The following is a 26,733-nucleotide window of genomic DNA, read 5'->3' on the forward strand; positions in this document are numbered from 1 at the left end:
CAATGATGAGTAATATAGACGTGACATTCTTATATATCAATCTCTGTATTTCTGGTAATCTGTATTTTACTTAGAATAAGTTCCTAGAAGTATATGAACAATTTTTAAAAGTGAAAGTAAATGAACTAGATCAATGTATATTGATATTTATAACAACAGTTCTTGATACATGGGTCTGCATGCTTTTCAGAATGGCTGTAACTGTCGATACTCTTGCCTCACTGTATGAGTGTACTGGTCTCCCCATACCCTTGACAGCAATGAATATTAAGACAAACAAAAAAGCTGTGCTAATTGGTAAGTGAAACATGGCATAGCTTTCTCACGGTTTTAATTCAAAAATCTTTTATTCCTTTTTAAAAAACTTGGGATATTAAATATTATTTCATAGATTTATTAGCCCATGGCACTTCTTCTATGAATTCTCTGTACACTATTGCATTGTTAGTATTTTTTTTCCACTGGATTCTAATAGCTCGTTTCTTTATACCTTGTGAGAATTAACCTGATCTTTGGAATAGCGATTGCAAACAATTTGTCCTTAGTCTTTTAAAAATTCCATATTGATTTTTTGACTTGTAGAAATTAAAATTGGTTAATAGTCAAATATGCCACTTTTTCCTTAGAAAATCCCTGCCCACAGTGTAATTATGATCATCTATTTTTTTTCTGGTAGCTAGGAACATTTAATTCTGTAATTGAATTGGAGGGTTTTTTTTTGTTTTGGTTTTGTTTTTGGAATATAGTTTGAGGTGAGAGGTTCTATATAATGACATTTTCTGAAACGCAATTTTTTGGATATTGTATACTAAACTGTTCATTCCTATCTAATTAGTTTATAATCTTTGTCTTTCCTTCATTAGTTTTTATGTATACTAGGGTTTCTCAAGGCTTGCTTCTGTACTATTGATTTATCTATCCAATATCATGCCAATAGCATGTTACTCAAATTATTGTGGCTTTATAATTATTTTAATATCTTGTGAGAAGTTATTTCTCAGCATTCTTTTATAAAACATCCTAGAAATTGCATTGTTTGTAGAGTTAAAAAAACAATTGCATTGGAATTTGGGAATCCCTGTTCAGGAACGTGGGATGTTCTGTGTTAAATCCTTTTTTTTTCTTTATTGGTTAAATCTTATAGTCATCTTCATTCATTTTACATAGTTCAGTTTAGTATTTTATGTCTTTTGTTGCTTATATAATGATATTTTAAGCTTTTAATTATATTATTTGAATTGATTATTGCCAGTATATAGGAAAACTACTAATATTTGTCCATTTTTCTATAGGGTTTTATTGAAGTAATTTATCCTTTGAGATTTTCAGTTTATTCTATTAGCTTTTAATGTACATAATCTTACCACCTACAAATAATGACAGTTTTGACTCTTTTCTAAATAATTATATTTCTTTTCTGCTTCAAGTATATATTGCATTGGCTAAAATTTCCAATGTTAAAAATACATGTCTGGTTCATGATTTTAGTGAAAATTCCTCTAGTGTTTTACTATTAAGTAAAACATTGGTTATGGTTTAACATATATTTAACAAAGGTATTCATTAGTGGGGGAGAAGCTTTCTGATCTTAGTTTTCAAGAGTTTTTATCTTTAAAAATCAGAAATGTTGAATGTAATTGTATACTTTTGGGTCATCTATTTTATCATGTAATTTTTCTATTTAAACTAATATTAGAAGACTTTCTTTTGTTCCTTTGATATGTTCAGAGGGGTGAATGATTCTTTTAATACATTGTTCAATTCTACCTACCAATACTTTTAACTATAATTCTTATGTCATATTTATATTTGGGAGTGGTCTATAGTTTTCTATTTTTAAGTGTAATATTTGTTAGGTTATTGCATGTCTTCATTTCACAAAATGGATTCAGTAGCTTTCCATCATTGTCTATACTATGAAATAGTTTACCTAAGTATGTATTTCCTAGTAGTATGGAAGATCTCCCCAATAAGGCCACCTGTTTTAAGATCATTTAGTATGTAATTCTTCGAAATAATTTGATTTCATTAATGGTTACCAGGATTTTCACTCATCTTCTTAAGATGTTCGAGTTCATTAGAATCAAGATGATTATGTATTTTGTTATATATATATATATATATATTTTTTTTTTTTTTTTTTGAGACAGAGTCTCACTCCATCACCCAGGCCGGAGTGCAGTAGCGTGATCTTGGCTCACTGCAACCTCTGCCTCTGGGTTCAAGCAATTCTCATGCCTCAGCCTCCCAAGTAGCTGGAATTACAGGGATGGGCCACCATGCCTGGCTAATTTTTGTATTTTTGGTACAGATAGGGTTTAGCCATGTTGGTCAGGCTGGTCTGAAACTCCTGACCTCAAGTAATCCTCGTGCCTCAGCCTCCCATAGTGTTGGGATTATAGGCGTGAGCCACCACACCTAGCCTTGTTTTATATTTAAATAAAGCCATGGAAACAGTTATATTTATATTTTTATATTACATTTATGTTTTTTACATTTTAATATCTTTGATTCCTTTCTCTTTTAAAAATTAGGTTTTCAAACATCTGACATATTTTAAGAACTAGTTCTAGAGTTTCCTGTTTTTAATTATTTAATTTCTACTTTTGTCTTTATTATTTTCTTCCTTCTGCTTCTCCTAAGATTGTTTTATTATTGCTCTTCTAATTTTAGTATTATTCATTACATTTTATTTCTTTTTTATATGATGGAAGATTATGAGGCTTTGAATTTACTTCCAAACATAGTTTAGGCTATATTCTATAATTTTTAAACTGGAGCCTTCTTATTTTTATAATTTTTTGAGTAATCAACCATGGTGGCTTTGATCTCCTCATAAATCTCTTGTTTAGGAGAATTTTTAAGTCTCCAAGTGACTAAATTTTGTTTATTCACTTAATCTTCTATTAGTAATTTCTAGTTTTATTACTTTGTGGTCAAATAAAATGACCTTTATAATTTCTGCAACTAGGTTTTATGGCGCTTTTTGCCTTGTAAACTAGTTTCTGATCTATTTTAGTAAATATGAATGCTTGAACAAATATCATATTTAATTTCTTTATGAGTTATAGAGTTATTTCATCCAAGCGTTTTTTTTTTTTTTTTGGCTACTTAGCCTCAAAGATGGAAACAAATATTTTAAAGCTTCTCAATATCTGTCTGTCAACTTCTTCTATATCAACCTTTTCTCAGAATATATATTGATATTATTTTTTCACAGTATATATTTTTATTCTGTTATTAAATATCTAACATTTTATGACCACTATATCTCATAATTGAGTGTACTTTTTATCAAATAAAAAATGCATTTACTTATTCTGCTTTATGCTTTAGAAACATGGGAAGGTTAGTTTGTCTAAAATTAGCACAATTAACATTACTATTTCTTCCTTTTAATTTCTCTGTACCTGATAAAGGATAAAATAAGAAGATATACATTATATATACATATGTATAACCTTTCATTTTAGATGTATCTTTTGTAAGAAGCATATATTTGGATTTTCATTTTTAACTCAATATGAGAGAATTGGTCTTTTAATAGGGAACTTTAACTCATCTATTTTTCTTTTATATATGTGTAATATATGTGTGTATATATATGTATATGTGTGTATATATATGTGTGTGTGTATATATAGTCTTAACATCATTCGACTTGATTCAAAAAATTTTTAAATGTTGGCTTATTTTTTGCTTTCTATCCTGTGCTACATTAATAGAGTTTATATATTTTGAATTCTTCCAGATTTGAAAGGCGTGCGCCCTATTTTTAGTTTTACTAGTGATTGTCTACCTATTAAAATTATCTTCTGATTTATATGTTTTATCATCAAAGTGAAGAGAGACAATGAGAAACTTCACGTATCTTTACTATTCCTTCAGCAGTGTCTCCTGCGTTTTTGGCCTTTGTTAACATAATCTTAGGTTTGGGATACAGGTTATTAATGTTCACATGATATGTCTTCACTTTCAAAGAATGATTTTTGCCATTAGCATTTAGTTGCATAACCATATTTAGCAGGTTTTTGGAAACTTCATTCTAATTTCAGTGGTTTCCATTTTTACCAAAAGTTCTTTTGGGCTGCGATAGTCCATTCTTAAGGCTTTAATTTTGAATCACTTCTTAGTCGGTGTATACCTTCAAGAAGATGTTTCAACAAGGGGTACATGGGTTTTAACCCTTGCAAGTTTAAGAATGATTTTCTGTTACCTTCTGTTATGGACTAAATTGTGTCCCCCCAAATTCATATGTTGAATCCCTAACCCCCAATGTGACTATATCTGTATATAGGGCTTTTAAGGAGGTAATTAAGGTTAAATGAGGTCACAAGGGTGGGGCCCTAATCCATTAGAACTGGTGTTCCTTTAAGAAGAGAAAGGAGTGTGCAAACATAGAGGAAAAGCCATGTGAGGATATAACAAGAAGGCGGCCATTGGAAGTCAGGAAGAGAGGCTTCCCCAGAAACCAGCCCTTCTGGCACATTGGTCTTGTGTTGTCAGCCTCCAGAACTGTGAGAAACTAAATTTCTGTTGTTTAAGCTGTCAGTCTGTGGTATTCTATTATGGCAGTCAAAGCAGATGAATATACCTTTCCATATGGATTTCTGGACCTCACACTATGAAATCATTGGTTCACAAATTTTTTCATAGTGAGTTGTAATCTCTAAAGGCTGGTGTGGAGGAAGGGTGGGTGTGGGCATAGGGAGAAGTATTTAGCTACTTCAAAATCCAGTGCTTGAATTGATAGGAATAGCAATCCAGTTTTCAGCTAGGACTGAACCAGGTAGGAGAGCGTTTGATTTCTTCCACCTTTTTTTTGTAGGGGGGTTGGAGATAGGAGGAGCTTGGATAGATTCTTCTCAATTCAGTTCCATCAAATGATAAACAGTAGAAACTCCCTCCGTCCGTCCTAACTTCAGCAGGGTGGAAAGCCATTATTTGATATAGTGTGTTTTCATTTTTTTCTTAGTCTTCATAAGATCGAGGTAAGATTTTTCCAGAGAAATTTCTGTTTTTGATAACCTTTATAGGAGATGCTACCTTTTCTCAGCAGGTTCAGGAAACCCTCTCTCTAGTAGAAGACAACTTGATGTTCTAAAGGGCTCAAAATAGCAGGTGATCAAAGTATCTGAATACTCCACTAGAGTGAGGAAGCTTAGAAACTCCACTTTATCTTTTGAAATTTGCATAGCTGCAATCTTATTGAGGGTATGACACATGTAGTATCCCAGCAGAGGCCCTGAAAACCAGAACAATGATTGCTCTTCACCACAGAAATTCTAGCTGCGTTTCTAACTGAGGACAAACTCTAAGAAGGAAGGATGCATGGCTCCTGTACTGGTGTTAAAAAGAGAGCTAATGAATACAGTAAGTCTGGGAATGGAGATACTCTATTTTTGTTAGTTCATTTGTTCAATCTTTTATTCATCATTTGACATATATTATTGTGCAACTGTTACAAACCAGGCACTGTTCTACGTTCTGGGTGATAGTGCCATAAACAAAATAGATAACCCGTGTGGTGACTCATTCAGTGGAATTTTCAAGTAGGTTATCAGGGCTGTGGGTGCACTGGTTGGGAGGCATGTCTGTGCTCTGCGAGAAATTTTCTCCTGGGAGCTCCAGCAGTCAGAGGAGCTACCCTACCAAATTCTAGGTAAGGTAAGTGTGTAGATTTGGCTTCCACATAAGGAAGCAATTTGACTTGTTCATCAGCAGAACAGTCTTCCTCTTGAGGTACTAAATTCCTTGCCATTGACATGATTCAAGCTGAGACTGTCCAGGATACAGTAGGTGAAGTCTCAGAATTCACTGACTAGAACTGTGAACTCCTCGAAGTCAGTTCTATGTCTCATTCAGTTTTGTGGCTGGTGCCTCACAGTGTCTGGCATATAGCAGGTGTTTGATAAGAGCTGGTAGGTAAATGAGTGGGTGGATAAACAAAGTGGAAGAGGGGTTGCACTAGATAGTCTTCCACGATCCCTGCAACTCCGAGATTCAGTGATTTCATATTAAGTCAGTGCCCAAAAGAGCTCAAAAATAAGGCTGCTCATCCCCATCTCAAAGATTGGCAAGACTCACCGTGCAACATGGCTGCATCCAGGGTTCTCCATCCACTTGCATTGGCAGCAGCTTGTTTGTCCTGGAACCCAGAACACCAAGAGAACACAGTGAGCTTTTTCAAGTGAGAGAATCAAGGTTGTTCCCACCAGGAAAACAGAAGTAGGAAAACCTTATCTGCCCACCTAAGAGTGGTTCTCTAAGACTCTTTTGGAGAACTTGTTAAAAATAGATTTCTGAGACCACCTCAGGGAGTCTAACTTGGCAGGTCTGGGGCCAGGCCCAGTGGTCTGTGTTTCTGTGTGTGTGTGTGTGTTTTGTTTTGTTTTTTTGAGACGGAGTTCTGCTCTTGTTGCCCAGGCTGGAGTGCAATGGCACAATCTTGGCTCACTACAACCTCCACCTCCCGGGTTCAAGCAATTCTCCTGCCTCAGCCTCCCAAGTAGCTGGGATTACAGGCATGCACCACCACACCCGGCTAATTTTTTGTATTTTTAGTAGAGATGGAGTTTTTCCATGTTGGTCAAGCTGGTCTCGAACTCCCGACCTCAGGTGATCCGCCTGCCTCAGCCTCCCAAAAATGCTGGGATTACAGGCGTGAGCTACCGTGCTCGGCCAGGTCTGTGTTTTAATAAGCACTACAGGGGATTCTACTGCCTTGGTCCTCAGACCCCAGTTTGAGAAATACTGCTGTGGATGAGCAGTGAAATCCACAGAAGTCTGGGACACAGTGACCAGTGAGCATGGCAGCACCACCACTGAGCAGATGCTCCTCAAACAATCAGCTAGAAGGCACGGAGTGCATGCCAAAAACTCCACTCTGAAAGGGGAACTGGCCTGGTCTCTATGTTGAGTGAGAGGTTGCATCATGTCAATGAGGTAATGTCTCCAATTTATACAACATACAGCTCAGGTCTGAGTGTGTCTTGCCTTGCAATCTATTCTAACCTCAATCCTGTTTTTTGTTTTGTTTTGTTTTTGAGATGGAGTCTCGCTCTGCCGCCCAGGCTGGAGTGCAGTGGTGCCATCTTGGCTCTCTGCAAGCTCCGCCTCCTGGGTTCACGCCATTCTCCTGCCTCAGCCTCCCAAGTAGCTGGGACTACAAGTGCCCGCCGCCATGCCCAGCTAATTTTTTTGTATTTTTAGTGGAGACGGAGTTTCACCATGTTGGGCAGGATGGTCTCGATTTCCTGACCTCGTGATCTGCCCCGCCTTGTACTCCCAAAGTGCTGGGATTATAGGCGTGAGCCACCGTACCCGGCCCAACCTCAATCCTTTTAAAAAATCTCCTGAACAAGTACACTCTGGGGTTGCATGGATTGTGGGCCTGGCTTACCTGGGAAACGGGGTCATCCAGGAATACTCTCCCCAGAGGAGAGGTAAAAGTGTTGCCTTCTTGCTTGAGACAAGGCTTTTCTGGCCTTGGCATATGGATTTTTTAAAAAGCGACAGAGTCTCACTCTGTTTCTCAGGCTGGAGTACAGTCATGTGATCATAGCTTACTACAGCCTTGACCTCTTGGGCTCAAGCAATCCTCCTACCTCAGCCTCCTGAATAGCTAAGACTACATGTGCACATCACCACACCTGGTTAATTTAAAAATCTTTTGTAGAAGGGGGTCTTGCTATGTTGCCCCCATTGGTCTTGAACTCCTGGCCTCAAGCAATCTTCCTTCCTCAGCTTCCCAAAGTGTTGGGATTAAAGATGTGAGCCACCACCCCCCGCCATAGATTTTAAAAGGAGAGAGATGAAGTTGTCTGACGTCCCTCTGCAGAAGAGTTATGAATTCATACTACATTGCCTTTGGAAGAAAAGGCAGGCTCTTTTGGAGGCCTCTGGTCTGGGTGAGCAGGGAACAGTTATCACCCATTGACATGGAAGCCCTCACCTTGTTTGGCAACTGTTCTGTTCTTGAAATTATAAAATGGGAGGGAAAAGCTGTCTTCTGATGTGATGATTCTCTGATCGACCCTGAGGGTATTTAATAATAAAAACAATAAATCTACTAACAAAAACAAGAGTAAAGAGTAGCATTTTGGTTCTTGAGGCTGGGGATGGTATTCAGGAAATGGCCAGGAGGATGGGGCTCCTGGCTCACTCCCTCTGTTTCTATCTGGAAATAGAGCTACTGAATGTGAAGAAAAAGTCCTCCTCCTTATACATGGCTTTTGGATTCCTCAAGGATCAGGATATTCTGTTCTCTGTGGTTTTCATAAGTTATGGGTTAGATGTGTTAACAGACTGGACCTACTCAGTATTAGAGTCCTGGAGAATGGACAGGACTCAAGAATTAATCTGGAAAACAGGGACCGCATCAGGACAACAGCTCAGAAAGAAAGGAGAGCAAAGCTTTGGAGAATAGAAAAGACAGAAAGAGGAAATGAAGAAAAGGGGTTGATGGAGCAGACCTTCAGCTAAGAGACCTCAGGGAATCTGCTGTGGGGACCTTTCTGAGGAATGCAATGTAGTGCCAAGGGCAGAGTTTCTTCCAATGTGCTCTGATAATACTTGCCCATGGGAGAAAAGAATTCTGTGGTCAAATACCTTTGGGAAACCCAGCATCCTGTGGACTCCTCTAGGCGATCCCCAAGGCGTGTTAATAGATTTGGTCCATAGTAATTCAGTGAAAAAGGAAAGGAATAAAGACTTCTGACATAATCAGGTGGGAGAAAAATCTCAGACAAAGTGTGATGAGCTGCATTGATTAATCAGAGGCAACTGAAATCAGAGGATCCTCTCGATTAGACGTCATCTCTTCCAGGAGCCTGCAGTGGCTAACCTGTGTGGTCCGTATCCTAGAGTTGTCATCCTCTCTGTCAATTGTGCCAGTTTTGCTGATGTTGATGGCTTAGCATACAAAGACATATAGGAAATAGCATTTCTCAGGTCACTGTCTGAGAAAGAGCAGAGCAGAGCAGACACATCGTTTTTTCATCAGAGTGTTCCCTCTGGCATCCCTCTGCCATCTATCTAACATTTTAATTTGCAAATATAAAAACGCCAAGGAGTTGGACCTTTGGTCTCTGGACCATTTAATCTTATACTCCTGTTTAGAGAACTTCACCAGGTCAGTTTAATAGAACAGCAAACTGGTTGTGGCGGGTCCTCCAGTTGATGTTTTAGATGGGCGCATTACATCCTGTTTGGGAAATGGTCTACAAAGACGTTCTTTACAAACATCATCAAGCTTTTGTGCTGACTCTCCCTGCCCTAAAATCCAAAGATGGCTTCTTAGTTGTCTGCACGAATGTGTAGGGAGATGGGGAGACGCAGAGGCTGTTTGGTGACAAAGAGGCATACCTGATGGTGACAGAGGAGCACTGGGCCAGCCTTCTGCCTGCACTCTTCAGGCCGGTGTAGATCTGCCCCATCTCCATGGCTCCTTCTAGCCCCACCACTTCAAGGAGTTGGTCACTGAGGTCTGCAAAGTGAGACAGCAAAAGTAGTGCATATACATCTCTCTGTTCCTCAGATAAGTTCTGGCCAGAAAGTCTGGTCCCCAGATGGCTAATGTCTGTATCCCTTCATCTCCCACCAAACACCTTTTTCATACTCACTCTGAATAGGGTGTTTCCCCAAAGATCAATAAATGTACCTTTTCATGAGGAGATGGTCAGTTTTAGTGAAAAAAGATTTTGATTCAGATATCATATATATCCAATAAATAGGTTACCATATCAAGAAGCCTCTTCAAATGTAGAGTGACATAAATGACAAACCAGCTATTTCTGATCATTTTCAACCTCCCAGTGCAGCTAAAGATATATTGGTTTGGAACTAGGATAGGAAGGAATGTTGATGAGGGCCATTACCCAAAGCTGGACCAAGTCTCTTTTCTCTGAATGTCTGAATAACATTTGGCCCCACTGACAACGACTGATGGTTAATTAACCTCAAATTTGGCCTGTGGTAAGTCACTGGTGAGCCAACCTCCTTGGATATCCTCAGGAAAACCAGTGACCTCTTTCAGGACACCAGGTGCCTAATCTAAGCCAAGGAAAAGAACATTTCACCAACATCAGAGTCTGTGAGCCCACAGTAGAAAAGGAGGGGCAGGAAGTTGGAGGCTCAGGCTCAGAGTCACTCAGGACCAATGGTCTCCCACAGTGGGATTTGCTTCTCATTCAGAACTTAGATGAGGTCCTTTTCTTCAGCATTGCTGAGGCTTGGATGGTGGCTCCGCAGTTTCTTGTGAAAGCAATAGCAGCATTAATGTTTGATGTTGGGCTCAAAACTCGCTTTTCCAGCACAACTTTCGTTTACTTAAAACAGAAGCAAAATAAAAAGGCAGATTTTTAAAAAGCTTCCACTCCTCTGCCTACCAAGACAAAAGTAGCTTTCTCATAAGTTGTGGCTAATCACTAACATCCCCTTAATATCTACAAACTAAAAAACTGTGTCTATGTTAATGCTGTTGCTTATTTAACAGGTGGCTTCTATCTTGTAAAGTGCCTCCTGGTATAGTATAACAGTGTTAAGATTGGCAAGGAGATATTTGAGTTTGTCGTTACTCTTGTTTAGAAGGCTAACTATTGTTTAAAAAACAGTCTCTTGACGGATGTATTCCTAGTGAAGACAGTTAAACAAACCATTGGGCTGACCACAAATGTGTTAACTTTGCTAGTCTAAATTACTGACGATCACTAATGGACATTAGCTGCCAACAGATACACGGCTTGCATCAGTCTTTCTGTGACAGGCACATAGCTTTTCCCCTCTACCTCTATTGACAATCACATTCTCCCCTCATACTCCTTTCTTCATGTTTGTGAAAAGATACTGTTTCTCCTTAAACACTCCATCTCATTTGGACTTGGAATAAGAATCCACGAAAGGGTAATGTTTGTTTAGGAGAATGCTCCAGGCTCTCTGGAGTTTGGACCTAATAAACAGTGAATGTCTAAACCTCTAGTCACTTAATTAGCCTCCTTCTTACCAAAGAGGGTTGAATAACGTTGGATGGTCTAGCTCACTGTGTCATTCCAATAGTGTCTGTGAAAACATGGGCTATGAATGTGCGTGTGTGTGTTTGTGTGTGTGTGTAAGGTAGAGAGAGAAGGAGGATGGAGAGGAAAACAGGGAAGAGGAGGAGAGAAAGGTATAGAGTATGTCTAGGGGTGAGGGGGGGTTGAGGGTTGATGTTGGGCTAGGAGAGAGGGGGAGAAAAGAGAAGCAGAACTTTTCAGAAGTCTCTTGAGTGGCAGAGACAGATGTCTTGTAAAATGTTGTTCTTTGTACCAGGCTTTGGTATCTGATGGTGCTGTGATAGTTCAATGTTTTCCCTCCTTAAAACATTCCCTGGTAACAAAATGTTCTAAGAAGCAGGGAACTTAATAGACTCAAGTGTTTCAGCTTTACAATGTCTTGGTCTTTTAACAAATTTTCCCGTTGAATGGCTTTAACTCCAAAGTTGTTATCACTTCCCACACATTACCTTGCAGCTATCACTTCCCACACATTACCTTGCTTCCTGGCTCTAGAAGAGAAGTAATGAAGGCTGATCTCATCAGCATGGTGGGTGGGTGGGGGCAGGGGCTTACACAGATGTGGGACTGAGGAGATTTGTAGGGAAAGGGGCTAGGATCTTGGCATACTGTTTGCCATCCTGCCTTTGAGTTTTCCCTGGCAGAGAGAGGCTGGGATGACTACAACTGAGGCAAGACCTGATTGCTCTTTTACTTCTCTACCATTGCCTAACTGATCTTTCCTTCTACTTCCGAGAATGCCTACAGAGAGGTCTTGAGGTAAAGAAATCTATGTAACATTGTTTCCCAAAGTTATAAGACCACAAGACCCTTTTCTTGTGTGTGATGCCTATGAACAACCCACAGCTTCCATTTTTTAGGAATGTATTTTGGGAAATTCTGGTATCACTTAATCCCCTTTACTTCCTCTATCACAGAGAAACTCAGGTACAACTTAAATTTGGAGTTAAAATGAAAGAGAACAGAATGCAAGTCAGTGTCTAGGCACACAGAACAATTAATGTTTAGATTGAGACATCTGGTATACCGGGTGTCTGTTTTACCTTAAGCATCAATGATTCAGGGTGTGATGTTGGCAATTCATGTCATCTCCATATTGCCTTTACACTCTTCAACTCACTAGTATTTAAGATGGAATGTGTATGCATGCACCTTAGTAAAACAGGAATTCATTCACTCACTCACTCATTCATTCAACAGTTACTGAGTAACAACTCGGTGCCAGACACTGTCTTGTAAGAGTTGGGATGCAAAATGTTCTATTGTTGAAGGGCTCTTAGCCAAGAGGGAGAAACCAAGTTAGGTGTAGAAAATGCTGTAATTGGACTGCAGGATCAAGGAAACCTGAGTGACTGATTCTGCTGGGGCAAGGTACAGAAGGCAGGTGTTCCAGAGCTCTAAAAGAGGTCTTGAAGGTTGAATGAGCACCAAGGTAATTTTTGGGTTGAAAAGAGGAAGGAAGAAGGACATTCCAGGCACAGGGATGATCATGGGTGGGGCTGGAAGGTCACAGGATGAAGAAAAAAAAATAATTAAGCAATAAACCCACTTGGCAATTTCACTGTGAAATATAAAATGTATTATTTCCTCAGGAGAATTACTGTCCAGAGACTCTTTTTGGCCAGAGCTAGAGGAAGAGGGTCTCTGGGCCAGCATGAGCTTGTCGCATCCATAGAGCTAGGACTTTCAGTGCTGCTCTTATTTATTTCTTGGTAGCAAAGCCTTGTACAGTGTTTTGCCTGTAGTGAACACATAATATAAGCGCTCCAAGAAAAGAGGATGATAACAAATGGGAAAATAGAAAAAGGAGAATGTGGAGGCAAGGGAGGAAAAGCAAGGATGACAGTAGGGGTTCCAATCTGGCCCATTCAGTTCAGCCTCCAGGAAATGCAAATCTGATTATGTCATCCACATATGAAAAATCCTCAGTGGCACCCATTATAATACCAAGGGCTGGCCGGGCGCGGTGGCTCCCGCCTGTAATCCCAGCACTTTGGGAGGCCGAGGCAGGCAGATCATCTGAGGTCAGGAGTTCAAGACTAGCTTGGCCAATATGGTGAAACCCTGTCTCTACCAAAAATGCAAAAAAATAAAAATAAAAAATAATAAGCCGGGTGTGGTGGTGGGTGCCTGTAATCCCAGCTATTTGGGAGGCTGAGACAGGAGAATCGCTTGAACCCGGGAGGCAGAGATTGCAGTGAGCCAAGATCGCACCACTGCACTCCAGCCTGGGCGACAGAGCAAGACTCTGTCTCAAACAAACAAACAAACAAACAAACAGAAAACACCAAATGCTGGAGAAGGGAACATGCAGTGTGCATACTTTCACACTGAAAACGTAAACTGGTAGGAAGGAAACAATTTGGCCAATTTTACTGAGTATAAAACTTCCTTACTGCTTGATCCATTAATTTCTTTCTTGGTATTGATCATGAAAATCACTGATAGAAACTAACTTCATACAAATATGTACATTGAGGCATCATTTGCAACAGGAAATCTCCCTACCCCCATTTCTTCCTGTATGGGAATAGTTAAATAAGTGATATGGTATCTATGTGATGAAATTTTTTTGCTGACATTAAAATATTTACGAAGTTTCAATAACATTAAATATTGTTTATGTTAAAATGTTAAGTGTGAAGGCAAGATGTAAACTTACTTGTATAGCGTTCTTTCAACTAGGTAAGAATATGCATAAAAGAGAAGGACAAATCCCAACAAAATCTTAACGGTGGTGAGTTCTGGGTAATTAAATGAAAGGTAATTATTATTTTCTTCTTTATACTTTTTGGTATTTCTTATTTTCCATAAGTATGCATTAATGTTATAACAAAAGTCATGTAGAAAAACATATCAACTGCTCTTCACAGTTATAAAAATAATGCTCACACTCTCCGGTTTAATGCCCAAGGTCCAATTTCCATCTGGCAAGGGGCTGCCTCTGCAGTTTACTTCCTGTCTTTGTGGGACTAGATGCCTGCTGCAGACACACACAACATGTCATTCCCCAGGCAAACCCTACTGTTTCCTCCTCTGTGCTTTTAAATATACTCTACATATGCTTTCTCCCACTTTCATTTATCTATCAAAACTCAGGTCAAGTGTCATCAACTTCCAGAAGTTTAAAAGGAACTTCAAATTCCTGTGCCTGCAGTTTGACTTAGATGCTCCTCCTCAAACTCTCTCAGGTAGATATAGTCAAAGAAAGAACAAGGAAGACAAGGGCATTGATGATATTGGCTGTGGGCAGGAGATGGCTGCAGTAATTACTGTGCCACAGGGTCTAGGTTGAATAGGAAAGGAGATGGACTGAATGAAAAGGGAGAAGGTGAGTAAGAGACTTAAGGAGTTCTAGAAACAGCTGTTCTGAGACAGTGAAAGAGAGGGCTGGGGAGAGGAGCTGTGAACAGCACTAGCTGATGACAAATTCCACCTGTAGTCCCAGTGGTGGGCAGCTGAAATGGATGGTGGAGGGTGGGATTAGAGTCAAGGAGAAATGAGGCTAGGCCAGTGGTTCCTAAACTTTGCTGAGTGTTACAATGACCTAGGGAGCTTTTAAAATCAACAATACCAGGTTGCACCCTATACCAATTAAATCAGAACGTGTGAGCATAGGAACTAGGCATCAGTCTTTGTTTTTAAGTATTTCCAGGTGATTGAAAAATGCAGCACAGTTTGGGAACCGCTGGGCTAAGTTATTGGGTGGATCATTCCCATTGGTCAGTGGTTCTCAAAGTCTGGTTCTGGACCGGCAGCCTCAGCATCACCTGGGAACTTGATAGAAATGCAAATTCTTAGGCCACACCCTAGACCTACCCAATCAGACAGTCTGGAGTTTGGGCCCAGCAGTCTGTGTTCTGACAAGCCTTCTGGAAGATTCTGAGGCATGCTTAAGTTTGAGAACTTGGGCCTTAGGCAATAAAATTGCCCAAAATATATACAGAAGTTGGAGTGAAGAAGAATGTCAACAAGTTATTTCATGACTGCTTTGATCTATTGCTATTTCAATGGAAACTTTGAAATAATAATATTGACCTCAAAATGGGGTTATGAGATTTAAATGGCAGACCTGTATGTGAAAGCGGCTGGCACAGACTGGGCATTCAAAATACATTAGTTTCACTTTCCTTTTTCTCCACGTTCACCCTGACAACTCCCAATGGTCAGTCTATCTACCTTGTTAGAGCTGTGTACAAGAGTCCCTAGACCATAATATTAAGGCTAAAAACATTTTCTTAAATCTTCAATGTTCCTCATAGTTTTACGCTTCCTGTAAAGGTCAGAACTCCAGATGAGCTTAATACGGATGAGTAAAGGCTAGCAGAACACTCTGGGGCACATCTGACATGTCCAGTCTTTCTTTGGGAACATCTGGAAGCCAAAACAAACAACAGAAACAAAAAACAAAAACAATGTTCAAGTTCCTTAGCTAGGTGTGCAAATATCCCTCTGCTTGGACAACTCCTGTTTAGCCTCCTGGGATGCCCCAGGCACCATGATAGTAGTTCCTTCTTCTGTGCTTAGATAGTGGATCTCACCCAACAACTGGCTCTGTACGTATCACTCTCTCAACTCCATTGCAGGACTGTGTTCTTGTTTTGTTTATCTTTGTATCTCTAGCAACTAGACCAGCCTTTGGCATATAGAAGGCTCTTGATATATGTTTGTTGAATAAACTGAATAATATAGATGCTTTAGAGCCAAAGACTTTGACAAGTTTGGCTAGAAGAAGAAAAGAGATAATAATCGATAATAATAATAATAATAACTATAGTTGCGGTTATCAATGGGGGATTGGTTTTAGGACCCCTGCAAATACCAAAACAGATGCTCAAGTCCCCGATATAAAATAGTGCAGTATTTGCATATAACCAGTGCACATGCTCCTGTTACTTTAAATCATCTCTAGATTACGTATAATACCTAATACAATGCAAATGCTCTGTAAACGGTTGTTATACTGTATTGTTTAGAGAATAGTGACAAGAAAAAATGTCTACACGTGTTCAGTACAGGCATAACCATCCATTTAGGAAAAAAAAACCTTTGATCTGCTGTTGCTTGAAGCCACAAATGCAGAACCCATGAATATAGAAACCTGACTGCACTTGCCCAGATTGTACTGGGTAACAGGTTTTCCATGAATTAACTCATGTAATCTGCATATAACAGTCAATTTCTACCCAGCCTGGTTTTTGCTTCTCTCCTTTATTGCATAATTTTTCTGTCCATTCTCATCCTAGTTGCTTTTTTCTTTTCTTTTCTTTCTTTCTTTCTTTTTTTTTTTTTTTCTGAGATGGAGTCTTGCTCTGTCGCCCAGGCTGGAGTGCAATGGCATGATCTCGGCTCACCACAACCTCTGCCTCCCAGGTTCAAGAGATTCTCCCACCTCAGCCTCCTGAGTATCTGGGATTACAGGCACCCACCATCATGCCCAGCTAATTTTTACAGAGATGGGGTTTCACCATGTTGGCCAGGCTGGTCTTGAACTCCTGATTTCAGGTGATCTGCCCGCCTTGGCTTCCCAAAGTGCTGGGATTACAGGTGTGAGCCACTGCACCCGGCCCCTGGTTGCTTTTTTGCATTAGTGAAAATTCAGTCATTTAAGAGGCAGGGGAATCTCTGGGTGTCCTGATTTGGGCTCTTCTTTTACAGTGCCTTTGGGAAGTGTGGGATATCCTTAGCTTAAGAGGATGCTTTGCTACCCTCAATCCCACTCCTACTCCACTTCCCCTTCCATCAGCACACGAGGGTTCAGGTCTTGGGGCTGCCATGGAGCAGCCCGGGGAATCAAACAACCCTGAAAGGAGGTGCAGGGCACCTGACTATGTATGGAGCCAACAGAGTTTCTAAACCATACCGCCATAGTGGCAAGGAAGCCTGCCCCATACCTTAGAGCATCTGTGTCATGTGATAAAACCTGTGGGCCCTGTTCGTTTACCTGGGTTACAGCAGCACTGGCATGCTAAGATGTTAGGTGCTATTGTTTGGGCTGCAATCCTGTCAGTTCAGTGGATAACAGTAGTTAGCCAATGCTCATGTTGAGCTCTGACTGGCAGGGGTATGCATCTGATTCATTAGAAATGCAAACAGGAATTTGTCACTACTTAATACATGGCCGCTGATAGAAAAACTGGAGTCACAGAGGTAAAGAAAAAAGCTGGGAAACTCTACACTAAGTTCTTGAGGATGGGACTAATGGCTTAATTGCTGTGTCATTTAGGGTAGGTCATTTGTTGTCTCTGAGCCTGTTTTCACATCTCGAAAACAGGGGCTGTATTAGTCTGACCAGGCTTGCATAAACAAGCAGCCACAGGCTGGAGGGCTTAGAAGGCAGAAATGTATTTTCTCACAGTTCTGGAGGCTGGAAGTCCAAGGTCAAAGTGCCAGCAGGGTGGGTTTCCTCTGAGACCCCTCCCTTTGGCTGGCAGTTGGCTGCCCTCTGGCTGCCTCTTTACAGGGCTGTTCCTCCATGCATATGGCCCTTGGTGTTTCTCTGTGTGTCCAAATCTCTTCTTATAAGGACACCAGTCAGACTGGATTAGGGCCCACCCTAATAAACTCATTTTAACTTAATCACCTCATTAAGGCTCTGTCTCCAAATACAGTCACACTCTGAGGTGCTGGGGGTTAGGGCTTCTTTGATGCATGAAGTTTTGGGGGACACAATTCTGCCCATACAGGGATAATCATAAACCCTACTTCGTGGGTTATTCTGAGAACAAAAGAGATAAAGAATATCAAGGTGTTCTATAAAAAGCCACGTCCCTTATCATTGTGCTACTGAGAAGCTGACAAGTGCTGTGTGTGTGTGTGGGATCTTCTTACCCTCCTCAGAAAGAAAGGACACAAGCCCAGTTTTGCTTGCAGTGGGGCCAGGTTCAGTCCCCACAGTCTAGACAGGTGCGTGGGAGCTGGCAGGCCTCTTTGCAGACTTAGCCCGCTAAGGCTGCGGCAGGCATGTCCTCGGGCTCCTCTCCTGCCTCCAAATTTCCGTGGAGATGGGCATGTGTCCTTGGTGGCTCGGGCACTCAAAGCTCAACAAAGCTGGGCACTGCTCAGCTCCTCTGAACCTCCCAGTTGGACTGGTCTGCACAGATGAAACACTGCTCCTGGCAAAAGAGCTTCAAAGCACAGCTCAAAGGCAATGTAGTCTGAAAAAGGCCTAGGGGTGGGAAAATGGAAAGAATCCTGAAAGACTGTTTCCTGATCTTCTACAGGGGAAGGGGACTGGGGTTCCCCAGGAACAAACCAATGAGTAAGAAAGGAAAGCTCTAACTGGTCAATCTCCATTCCCACGTTCCCGCCTGGCCTCTCAAATCACCAGGCCTTCAGGCATCCCAACCATAACTAAGCTGAAGAATACTCTATGATTAATGCTTTCCCCAGAGAAACTGACCCTGTCATAAAGAGAGAGGCAGAGGGCTTATTCCTTGGTCTTCCATGAACTCAGCACAGAGAATGTACCCTCGTGACAGGTTGTGAAACAGCATGAGCTTTGGACAGAGTTGGGTCTGATCCTGTCACTTGGAAGAAGGCTCTTAACTTTTCTGAGTCTGCCTTTTATCTGGAAAATGTATTAATAGATACAATAAGTCACTGGCAGGGTTGTCTCGAAGTTTAGAAGGGATGCCCTCAAGTACCTTGTATGATTAGGATGGGATCAGAGCAGCACAGAGAGGGCCCTCAAGAAACACTTGCTCTTACTGCAATTTTATGTTTCTTTACAAAGGGATATCCTCAGGAAGTTCCATCTTTGCCACACAGTAAGTGCATGGCCTTGTGTAGATGGTAATTCATGTAACTTAGAGAAGGTTATGGAGGAAGAGAAGGAGATGAGAGGGAGGGAGGGGAAGGATAGGTGAAAAAAAGGAGAAGGGAGGGGCAGGGAGGATTCTGAGTAAGAGAAAGGCAGAGAGACGGTAAAGAGCAGAGATATTATGACCTTGAGAATTTAGGGTGACTTGCCCTCTGGCAAGTGAAGCATCTCTATTCCTTTTTTTCTTTTTACTCCAAAACAGGGGGGAAACTAACCCTTTTATTTGAAAATGAACTCCCCTCCTTTCCCTGTGGCTGTGTGTGTGTGTGTGTGTGTGTGTGTGTATGTGTGTGTATGTCTGTGTGTGTGACGCAATCCCACAACCATCCTGGTTGCCTTCTCTTGTTCCTGGGCTGAGCAAGGTGGGAGCAGAGCAGGTTCTAGACATCTTTAAGGCATGGGTTGGATACTCTTAGGCCAGTTGGGTACCCCGCTCCTTTGTGCCATGCCCTTGTCACACTGGTTTGTGGGTTTCTGCTCCTCTCAGGGCTCTGTAAGCCCCATCAAAGCATACAAGTGGCCAGAGGGCATCGAGTGGCCTTTGAGTCTGGATAATCCCATTGGGAAGAGGTAGGAAGCAGAAGCAGGGAGAGCCACTGCTTTCTGACAGGGAGAGGGCCTGCAGAGCCTGAGGGAGAAGCGACGTGTGGGCCCAGCAGGCAGGACTGGAATTGTGTCTGTTCTGGCTCTGTCTACTTGTGTGACCTGGGAAAATCACTTCCCTCCTCAGGGCCTCAGTTTCCCCCAATTGAGGGTGGAGGCATCCTATCCCTAAGGCCTATTTGCACTTTTTCAGCCAAGATGGAGGCTGGATTTCCTGATGGTCTGAGTCAAGGACAGACGGGTAGGAGACCTCACCTGTCCTCACACTGTGCAGAAGACGGAACATTCAGTACAGCCCTACACTGAGGCAAGAGAAAGTGTGAGGGCCTGCACACAATGGCCATTGTTGTTGGTTCCTGAAAACCTGCTTATGTGGTGGGTGGGGCAGGAAAAATATGTCCTCCATTCTGTGTGGCTTTATCTTCTGGGATTCCCCAGGGCTCCAATGAAGGTGCTGTATGTTGGGGGAGGTGGGCTTTGAAAGCTCTGTGCATGAGGGTCAGGTGCTTCAGAGTGGGAGGCAGTGCACTGGCAGAGCTGTATGGTGGGGAATGTCCCAATGGCTCTGAAGCAAGGGTCTGACATGAGCACGGCCCTAAGAGAAGCCAAGGGTGGGGATGTCCTTTAAGGCCTGGGAGCCATCAGAGCTATGGAATCTTGATCTGGTGGTCCCAGTGAGGTCCAGTGCTGGGCACAGACTCCACAGCCTAGACCTTTACAAAGGACAAAAGCAGGAATTGACACATGGGATCTAATTAAACTAAAGAGCTTCTGCACAGCAAAAGAAATGATCAACAGAGTTAACAGACAGCTTACAGAATGGGAGAAAAATGTTGGAAACTCTGCATCCAACAAAGGTTTTTCTTTCAATCCTCGTGGCAACTCCGTTAAAAACTACTATCCCAACATAAACAACAACAACAAGCCCTTCAGGCTCAGAGGCTAAGAAACTTGCCTAATATCAGAGAGCTGGCATACCGTAAAGCTAGAATTCAAACCAAGGCCCGATTCAAAAAATAAGCTCATTTGAAAGGACGCAAGGCAGAGACAAAGTACCTTGGAGTGACAGGGTGTCTGAAGGCAGGGAGGTGAGCTTGGGTGGGGGTGAGCCTCTTCTCATCTCCTCTTAGGGAAACCTTGGCTACATGATCTTATTAAATGAAATGCTGAATTCTTCGGCTTGAAGGTAAAATACTAGTTGCTATAGTATCTGGCATTACTTTACCCACTGAGCTCAGGAATCTCATTCAGGGTACACTGTATATAATAAAATAAATCAATTAGTGGTAAGATTTTCCAGCTTAAATCAATCCTGATTCTCAGGCGTGGCATATATAAGGTACATTCCAGAGATCTGCATTGGCCAAACTAATCACAGCTCAACGGGCTGCCTACAGCACCTACTATTGAGAGATCATCTCAGAAAGATCTTATAAAGGAACTAATCACATTCACTAAGATCATCTCAGATTCTCCAGAAAGGCAAAGTTGGAGGAAGGTCATGACAGGGAGGGCCTTTTTCTGGTGGTTGGGTCAGGGTTGGCCAGAAAGGGGGAGGTGTGGGAGGGCGTTGGGTGTGTGTGGAAAGAATCCTATGTTTGGAATACTAGGATTTGGGCTCTAGTCCCAGATCCACCAGCTAACACAGTTTTGGATAGGTCAGTTAACCTCCCTGGGCCTTGTTTTTCTAATCTATAAAGTATTCCTCAGGGGTGCTGTAGGGGATTAAAATGAAATGATGAATGCAAAATATTCCTGGCATCTAGTGCTAGATCCAAGTAAGTACTTAACACATGCTGGACGAATAGACCTGAAGATGAAAAGAGATGGGCGCCGGCCTCACGCTAGAGGTGCTCAGGGGCAAAGGTCTCTGCCGATGTCTCTGTTCTGCTAACAGAAGCCCCTGTTGATGGGGAGAGGTTTGAGTGTGGAGGCAGGCAGGAAGAGGCTGAGCTTGTTGGGAGAAGGAGCAGGGGTCCTGCTGGGTGGTTTCTGGGGAGGGAGGGATCACCTGTGTGGCAGTGTCCTCTGTCCACCCCTTACTTACTGTTGGCTCTGTCCATTCTTCCCTTCGGGCTACTAACTCTCAATTTGAGGTCCTGGAGCTGGAAGCTCGCATTCTGCATTAGTCTCCTCACTGGCCTCGTTGCCACCAGGTTCTTTCCCTTCCTTGCCTCGTTGCCACCAGGTTCTTTCCCTTCCTTCTAATCCAAACTGCACGTGACTCTCAGATCCTATTGCTCCTGGCTGAAAAACCTTCATCTCTTCTTATTATTCAAAGGATCATGTTCAAACTACATGAACGGTCTCCATCTTCCAGTCTTTGCTTTGCTCCTTCTGTGTTTCAGTGCCCAACCCATGTTGCCTTTCTTTTACTCACTGTCTTTTCAAATCGTTTCGAGCTGCCAGGACTAACACACATGCATTTCATCTTGTTCATTCATTTGTTCATCAAACATTTGTTGATCACCTACTAGGTGCATTGCATGGTGCTGGGCAGCTGGGGCACATGTTCTGAAGGGGAGGCCTCCTTGCCTCCCACACTCTTTTTTTTTTTTTGAGACAGAGTCTCGCTCTGTCACCCAGGCTGGAGTGCAGTGGCACAATCTTGGCTCACTGCAAGCTCTGCCTCCCGGGTTCATGCCATTCTCCTGCCTCAGCCTCCCACGTAGCTGGGACTATAGGTGCCCGCCACCATGCCTGGCTCATTTTTTTGTATTTTTAGTAGAGACGGGGTTTCACCATGTTAGCCAGGATGGTCTCGAGCTCCTGACCTCTTGATCTGCCTGTCTTGGCCTCCCAAAGTGCTGGGATTACAGGCGTGAGCCACCACACTTGGCCACCTCCCACACTCTTACAAACTCATGTCTTCCATTCCATGGTGCTTGCCCATTATGCCAATATTAACATGATTGTTCTACAGATATTTCTTACATATAAATAGTAGATTGTCAACTACTTGAGGCCTGGACCACATTGCATTTTTGTCCCCTCCTCTGCAGACTTGGAGCACCTTAGATACTTGAAGACGGGTTTGAGTTCAAGCTCTATCATGTGTTATCTGTGTGATTTTGGCCCAGTTACTTAATCCCACTGAGCTTCAATTATGTCCTGAGACAAAATGGATTAAATAATTATGCAATGGTTTTGTCCCATAAGTAGGTATTCAATAAATAACAGCCCAACATATATTTGCTGATTAAGAAGATTAAACACTGCTATGGACTGAATGTTTGTGTTCCCCTCCCTCCATATTCATATGTTGAAGCCCTAATTTCCAATATGATGGTATTTGGAGGTGGGGCCTTAGGAACATAACCATATTATGAGGGTGGAGTCCTTAGTTAGGGGGAGTCCTTAGGGTGATTAGTTCCTTTATAAGAAGAGATTGGGAGAGATGATCTCTCCACACGAGGATACAACAGGAAGCGTCCATCTGCAAACCAGGAAGAGGACTCTCACCAGGAACCAAGTGTGCTTGTGGCTTGATCTTGGACTTCCCAGCCTCCAGAACTGTGGGAGATCAATTTCTGTAGTTTAAACCACACAGTCCATGGTATTCTGTTACAGAAGCCCAACTCACTAAGAAAAACACTTCTTGTACCAAATAGAAACAGACCAAAGAGAATACCAACATTCAGGCTGTGCAGAGCATGTGGCCAGGATGGACTTTTGCTGTGGGATGGATCTTAGGTGGTGCCCAATATTAAATGGTCTATGAATTTCTGCAGGGGAACAGAGACCAGTTTGGGGGTCAAGATGGGCAAGCGCAAGAGGGAAAAACTAAAGTGTCTAGTCCTGCCAAAGAGCCTAGCCTAGAATTTTCTTCTGTATGTGAAAAGTGAAAGGTTCCTTGGTTCTGTGGTTCTATTTTGAGCAGCAAACCTCCTGAGGCAGGAATTCAGTTGGAGTTCAACTCCAGCTTGAACCTGTGTGAGCAAGTTTTTCCTCTGCAGATGCTGAGCAGCCTCCTGAGGCACATTTCCACCTCTCCAGGCCCTCCCAGGTCTTGGAGAAGGGAGTGGGAGAGGGGAGGAGACACAGCTGGAGTCAGAGTCTTCCTCATTCAGACATCAGCTGAGAAAGAGTGAATGATTGCTTCACTTGAATTTCCAGTGAATTTGAGTTGGGTCAGGACCAGCCAGAAACTGGGAGGCTGGGGTGGGGTTGGGGTGGTTACTCTGGGGTTTGTAGAAAGAATTGTACGTTTGGAATACTAGGACTTGGGTCCAGTACCAGATGCACCAATTAGTGTGACCTTTGATAGATCAATTAACCTCCCTGGGCTTCCTTTTTCTAATTTATGAAGTTTATTCTTGGTATTTTTTTCAGGAGAAACCAGACCTACCAGTGCAGTGCTTCTCAAAAACTTCAGTGTACGTGTGATCGCCAGCAGATCTTGTTGAAATGCAGATTCTGCTTCAGCAGGCCTGGTGTGGGACTTGAGAGTCTGCGCTTCTGACACACACCCATGCAAGGCCAGGGCTCCTGGTTCATGGACCACATGGTGTTCTAGCACAGGGATTGACTAACCATGGTTTGAGGATCAAATCCAACCTACTGTTTGCTTTTGTAAATAAAGTTTTATCAGAACACAGCCATGCCTGTTCATTTAAATATTGCATATGGTGGTTTTCATGCTAAGTGGACAGAGCTGAGTAGTTGCATCAGAGACTGTATAATGCACACAGCCTAATTATTTTAATAGTTACAACATGGCCCTTTACAGAAAAGGTTTGCCAACTCCGGCTGTAGAGGACTGAGGATTGGTCTGTGTGAGCCAGAAGGTCTGCATTTCTATCTGGGTTTGGCCAAGGGCAAGCCACTTCACCTTGCTGGTACTCACTTTCCTTATCCAGGGAACAAAATAATATCTACATTTCTAGGCAGCCTGTGATTCTGGGATTTCAATATTACATAGAAAACATCATAGTTTCTATAGAAACAGGCATCTGAGAACCACGTTGAATGGCCGGCATTTGGAAGCTGCAAAAACATACCTGGCCTAACCCCGCAGAGTCTAGCAAGGCAGATCCCATCAGATGCCATGAGAAGTCTATGGAAACAGACCACAGCTACTCTCTGATGTTGAGTCAGCTCGGAATAGAAATGGGCTTGAGAGGAGGGAAGAGTGAGAATTGGAGGCTGGCCTCCCGAGCTCCAGTACAGGTGCATGCTGGCAGAGGGGCTCCGGCACAGCGCATGCCAGCATCACTCACACAAAGTCATTCTTGCTGAGAGACCAACTCAAAAACAATTCCCTAACTCACTGCTCCATGTTCTCCTGACTGGGTGCATTTGGTCAACCAATATTAACAAGCCCTTTCGAGGCCTCCGAGACTCTGCAAGGCACAGGGATACAGAAGGGTTTATGACATCTGGGGCCTCCTGGGGGCCTCACAGTCTGATGGGAGAAACACCATGTAAATAAATAATTATATGAGAGTTCCTCAAGCTAGCCGTGAAGGGAAACACGTGACTCTGGGTCTCCAGCTTGGGCAACAGGTGAGACATCAATAAGGCAGGGAACATGGGTACGGGAAGAGGCAGTGTTTTTAGAAGGGGGAAGGATGTGTAAAGATGGGGAAGATAATGACTAGTTTGGGGCATGTTGATTTCAACGTGGGCTGCTTGAAGGACTAAATGACAAAGCTGTGAATTCCTATGAAAAGCAAAACAGCGTCTCTGTAGGCCTGCAAATGTTGAACGGGAATGACATATATGTTGCCATGGTTACTTCCCAGAGCTGAGAAGAGTCCCAGTGCACACACCCATAGTACTTCTGGGGCTCTCTGGGGGTTACCTGCCTTGCTCTGTCTCGGCCCACAGGAGAGACCTGGGCCAGAGAGGATCTCTGTTAAATGCAAACTTTGAACATTTTTATTTTCTCTCAACTCGGAGGAGTGGTGGCGGATCATTTCTCACTGTGACTGTCAAATCTCCACTGAATGGGAAAATTGGGAATCTACAGACCTGGACAGCTCCTGAGCCCCTGAGGCCACATTCTGGTATGGCTTCATAAAGGTGAAAAGAAAGCCATGAGAAACAGTGAACTCGTGCTCACGATTATTTTGGTGTCTCAACTGATCTCTAGTTCCTCACCTGGGAGTATGAATCTGAGATGGCTGGATGGCATCCCATTCCCTTGCTTTGGGATTCAGAGCATAATCCATACAATTAGTGAGAATCCACACAGGTACAGTGCACAGACAGATTGAACCATATGTGCTTGCAAAGTAGCAGAGCCAAGGTATTGCCCTTCCCAGGTAAATTGTCCATATCTAGGAGGGCAGATCTGATGACTGCACATATTTGCCTGAAGAGTGCTTGTGCCTGCTCTGCTCAGTTGGTTTGAGTGCAGGCTAGTGAGGCCACATGAGCTACACACTGGCTTGCTGGCCTTGCTTGGGTTCTTTCTGGGTAGCTAAGCAATTCTTAGCACTTAGCACAGTTCCTAATTATATGCCTGTCTATGGGATTATTTTATTGAGGCCTGGCTCCCCCACTCCCAATGGCTATAAAGACTATGTTTGTTTTTGGTTTTGTTCGCCATTGTACCATGGTGCCTGGCACTTGGTGGGGGCTTTGTTAAGTATGTGTTGAATAAACTGACAGGAAGCCTGTCTCCACTGCTGGGAAAATGACTCAAAGTAAACACTACCGAGGGTATCTGTCTCCCTGTCTTTGTTTACCAAGAATTGCAAAAAGTATTATCTAGTGAGATCCTGGGAGATTTTGCGCTACCCATTAATAACCTTCTCTAGGGGCTGGGCGCAGTGGCTCACACCTGTAATCCCAGCACTTTTGGAGGCTGAGGCAGGCAGATCACCTGAGGTCAGGAGTTTGAAGCCAGTCTGGCCAACGTGGCAAAAACCCAGTCTTTACTAAAAATACAAAAATTAGCCAGGCATGGTGGCGGACGCCTGTAATCCCAGCTACTTGGGAGGCTCAGGCAGGAGAAACACTTGAATCTGGGAGGCAGAGGTTGCAGTGAGCCGAGACTGCGCCATTATACTCCAGCCTGGGCAAAAAGAGAGAAACTACGTCTCAAAACAATAAAATAAAATATAAAATAAAATAAAATAAATAAAATAAAACCTTTTATAGGACACACCATTTGCAGTTCAAATAGGATTGACCAAGAAATCACTGAGAGGAAAGTTGCTTTAATATCAGACAGCCAGAGGGGCCAGGTGTGGATAACACAGGCTCAAGACCACCGCTGGCTTGAAACTGAAGGCTGGATAGGAGCGGGTA

General features: G+C 42.5%; 1 protein-coding gene across 9 annotated transcripts in view; it reads right to left on the reverse strand.

Annotated features, from left to right (window-relative positions):
• Positions 1 to 26,733, reverse strand: part of LOC105480158 (diacylglycerol kinase gamma) — a 213,552-nt gene that overhangs the window by 7,990 nt on the left and 178,829 nt on the right. For 8 of the 9 annotated variants that reach the window (XM_071091410.1, XM_011738673.2, XM_011738670.2 and 5 more), the window contains 2 exons: positions 9,367 to 9,487; positions 6,088 to 6,148 (listed from right to left, as the gene is read on the reverse strand). In XM_071091410.1, the coding sequence (XP_070947511.1) occupies positions 6,088 to 6,148; positions 9,367 to 9,487 (182 nt within the window). Of the gene's footprint in view, positions 1 to 6,087; positions 6,149 to 9,366; positions 9,488 to 26,733 lie in introns of those variants that run through there. The other variant, XM_024792461.2, reaches the window with a different exon arrangement.

The sequence above is a fragment of the Macaca nemestrina genome, chromosome 2, assembly GCF_043159975.1.
Source record: "Macaca nemestrina isolate mMacNem1 chromosome 2, mMacNem.hap1, whole genome shotgun sequence".
NCBI classification, from domain to species: domain Eukaryota; kingdom Metazoa; phylum Chordata; class Mammalia; order Primates; family Cercopithecidae; genus Macaca; species Macaca nemestrina.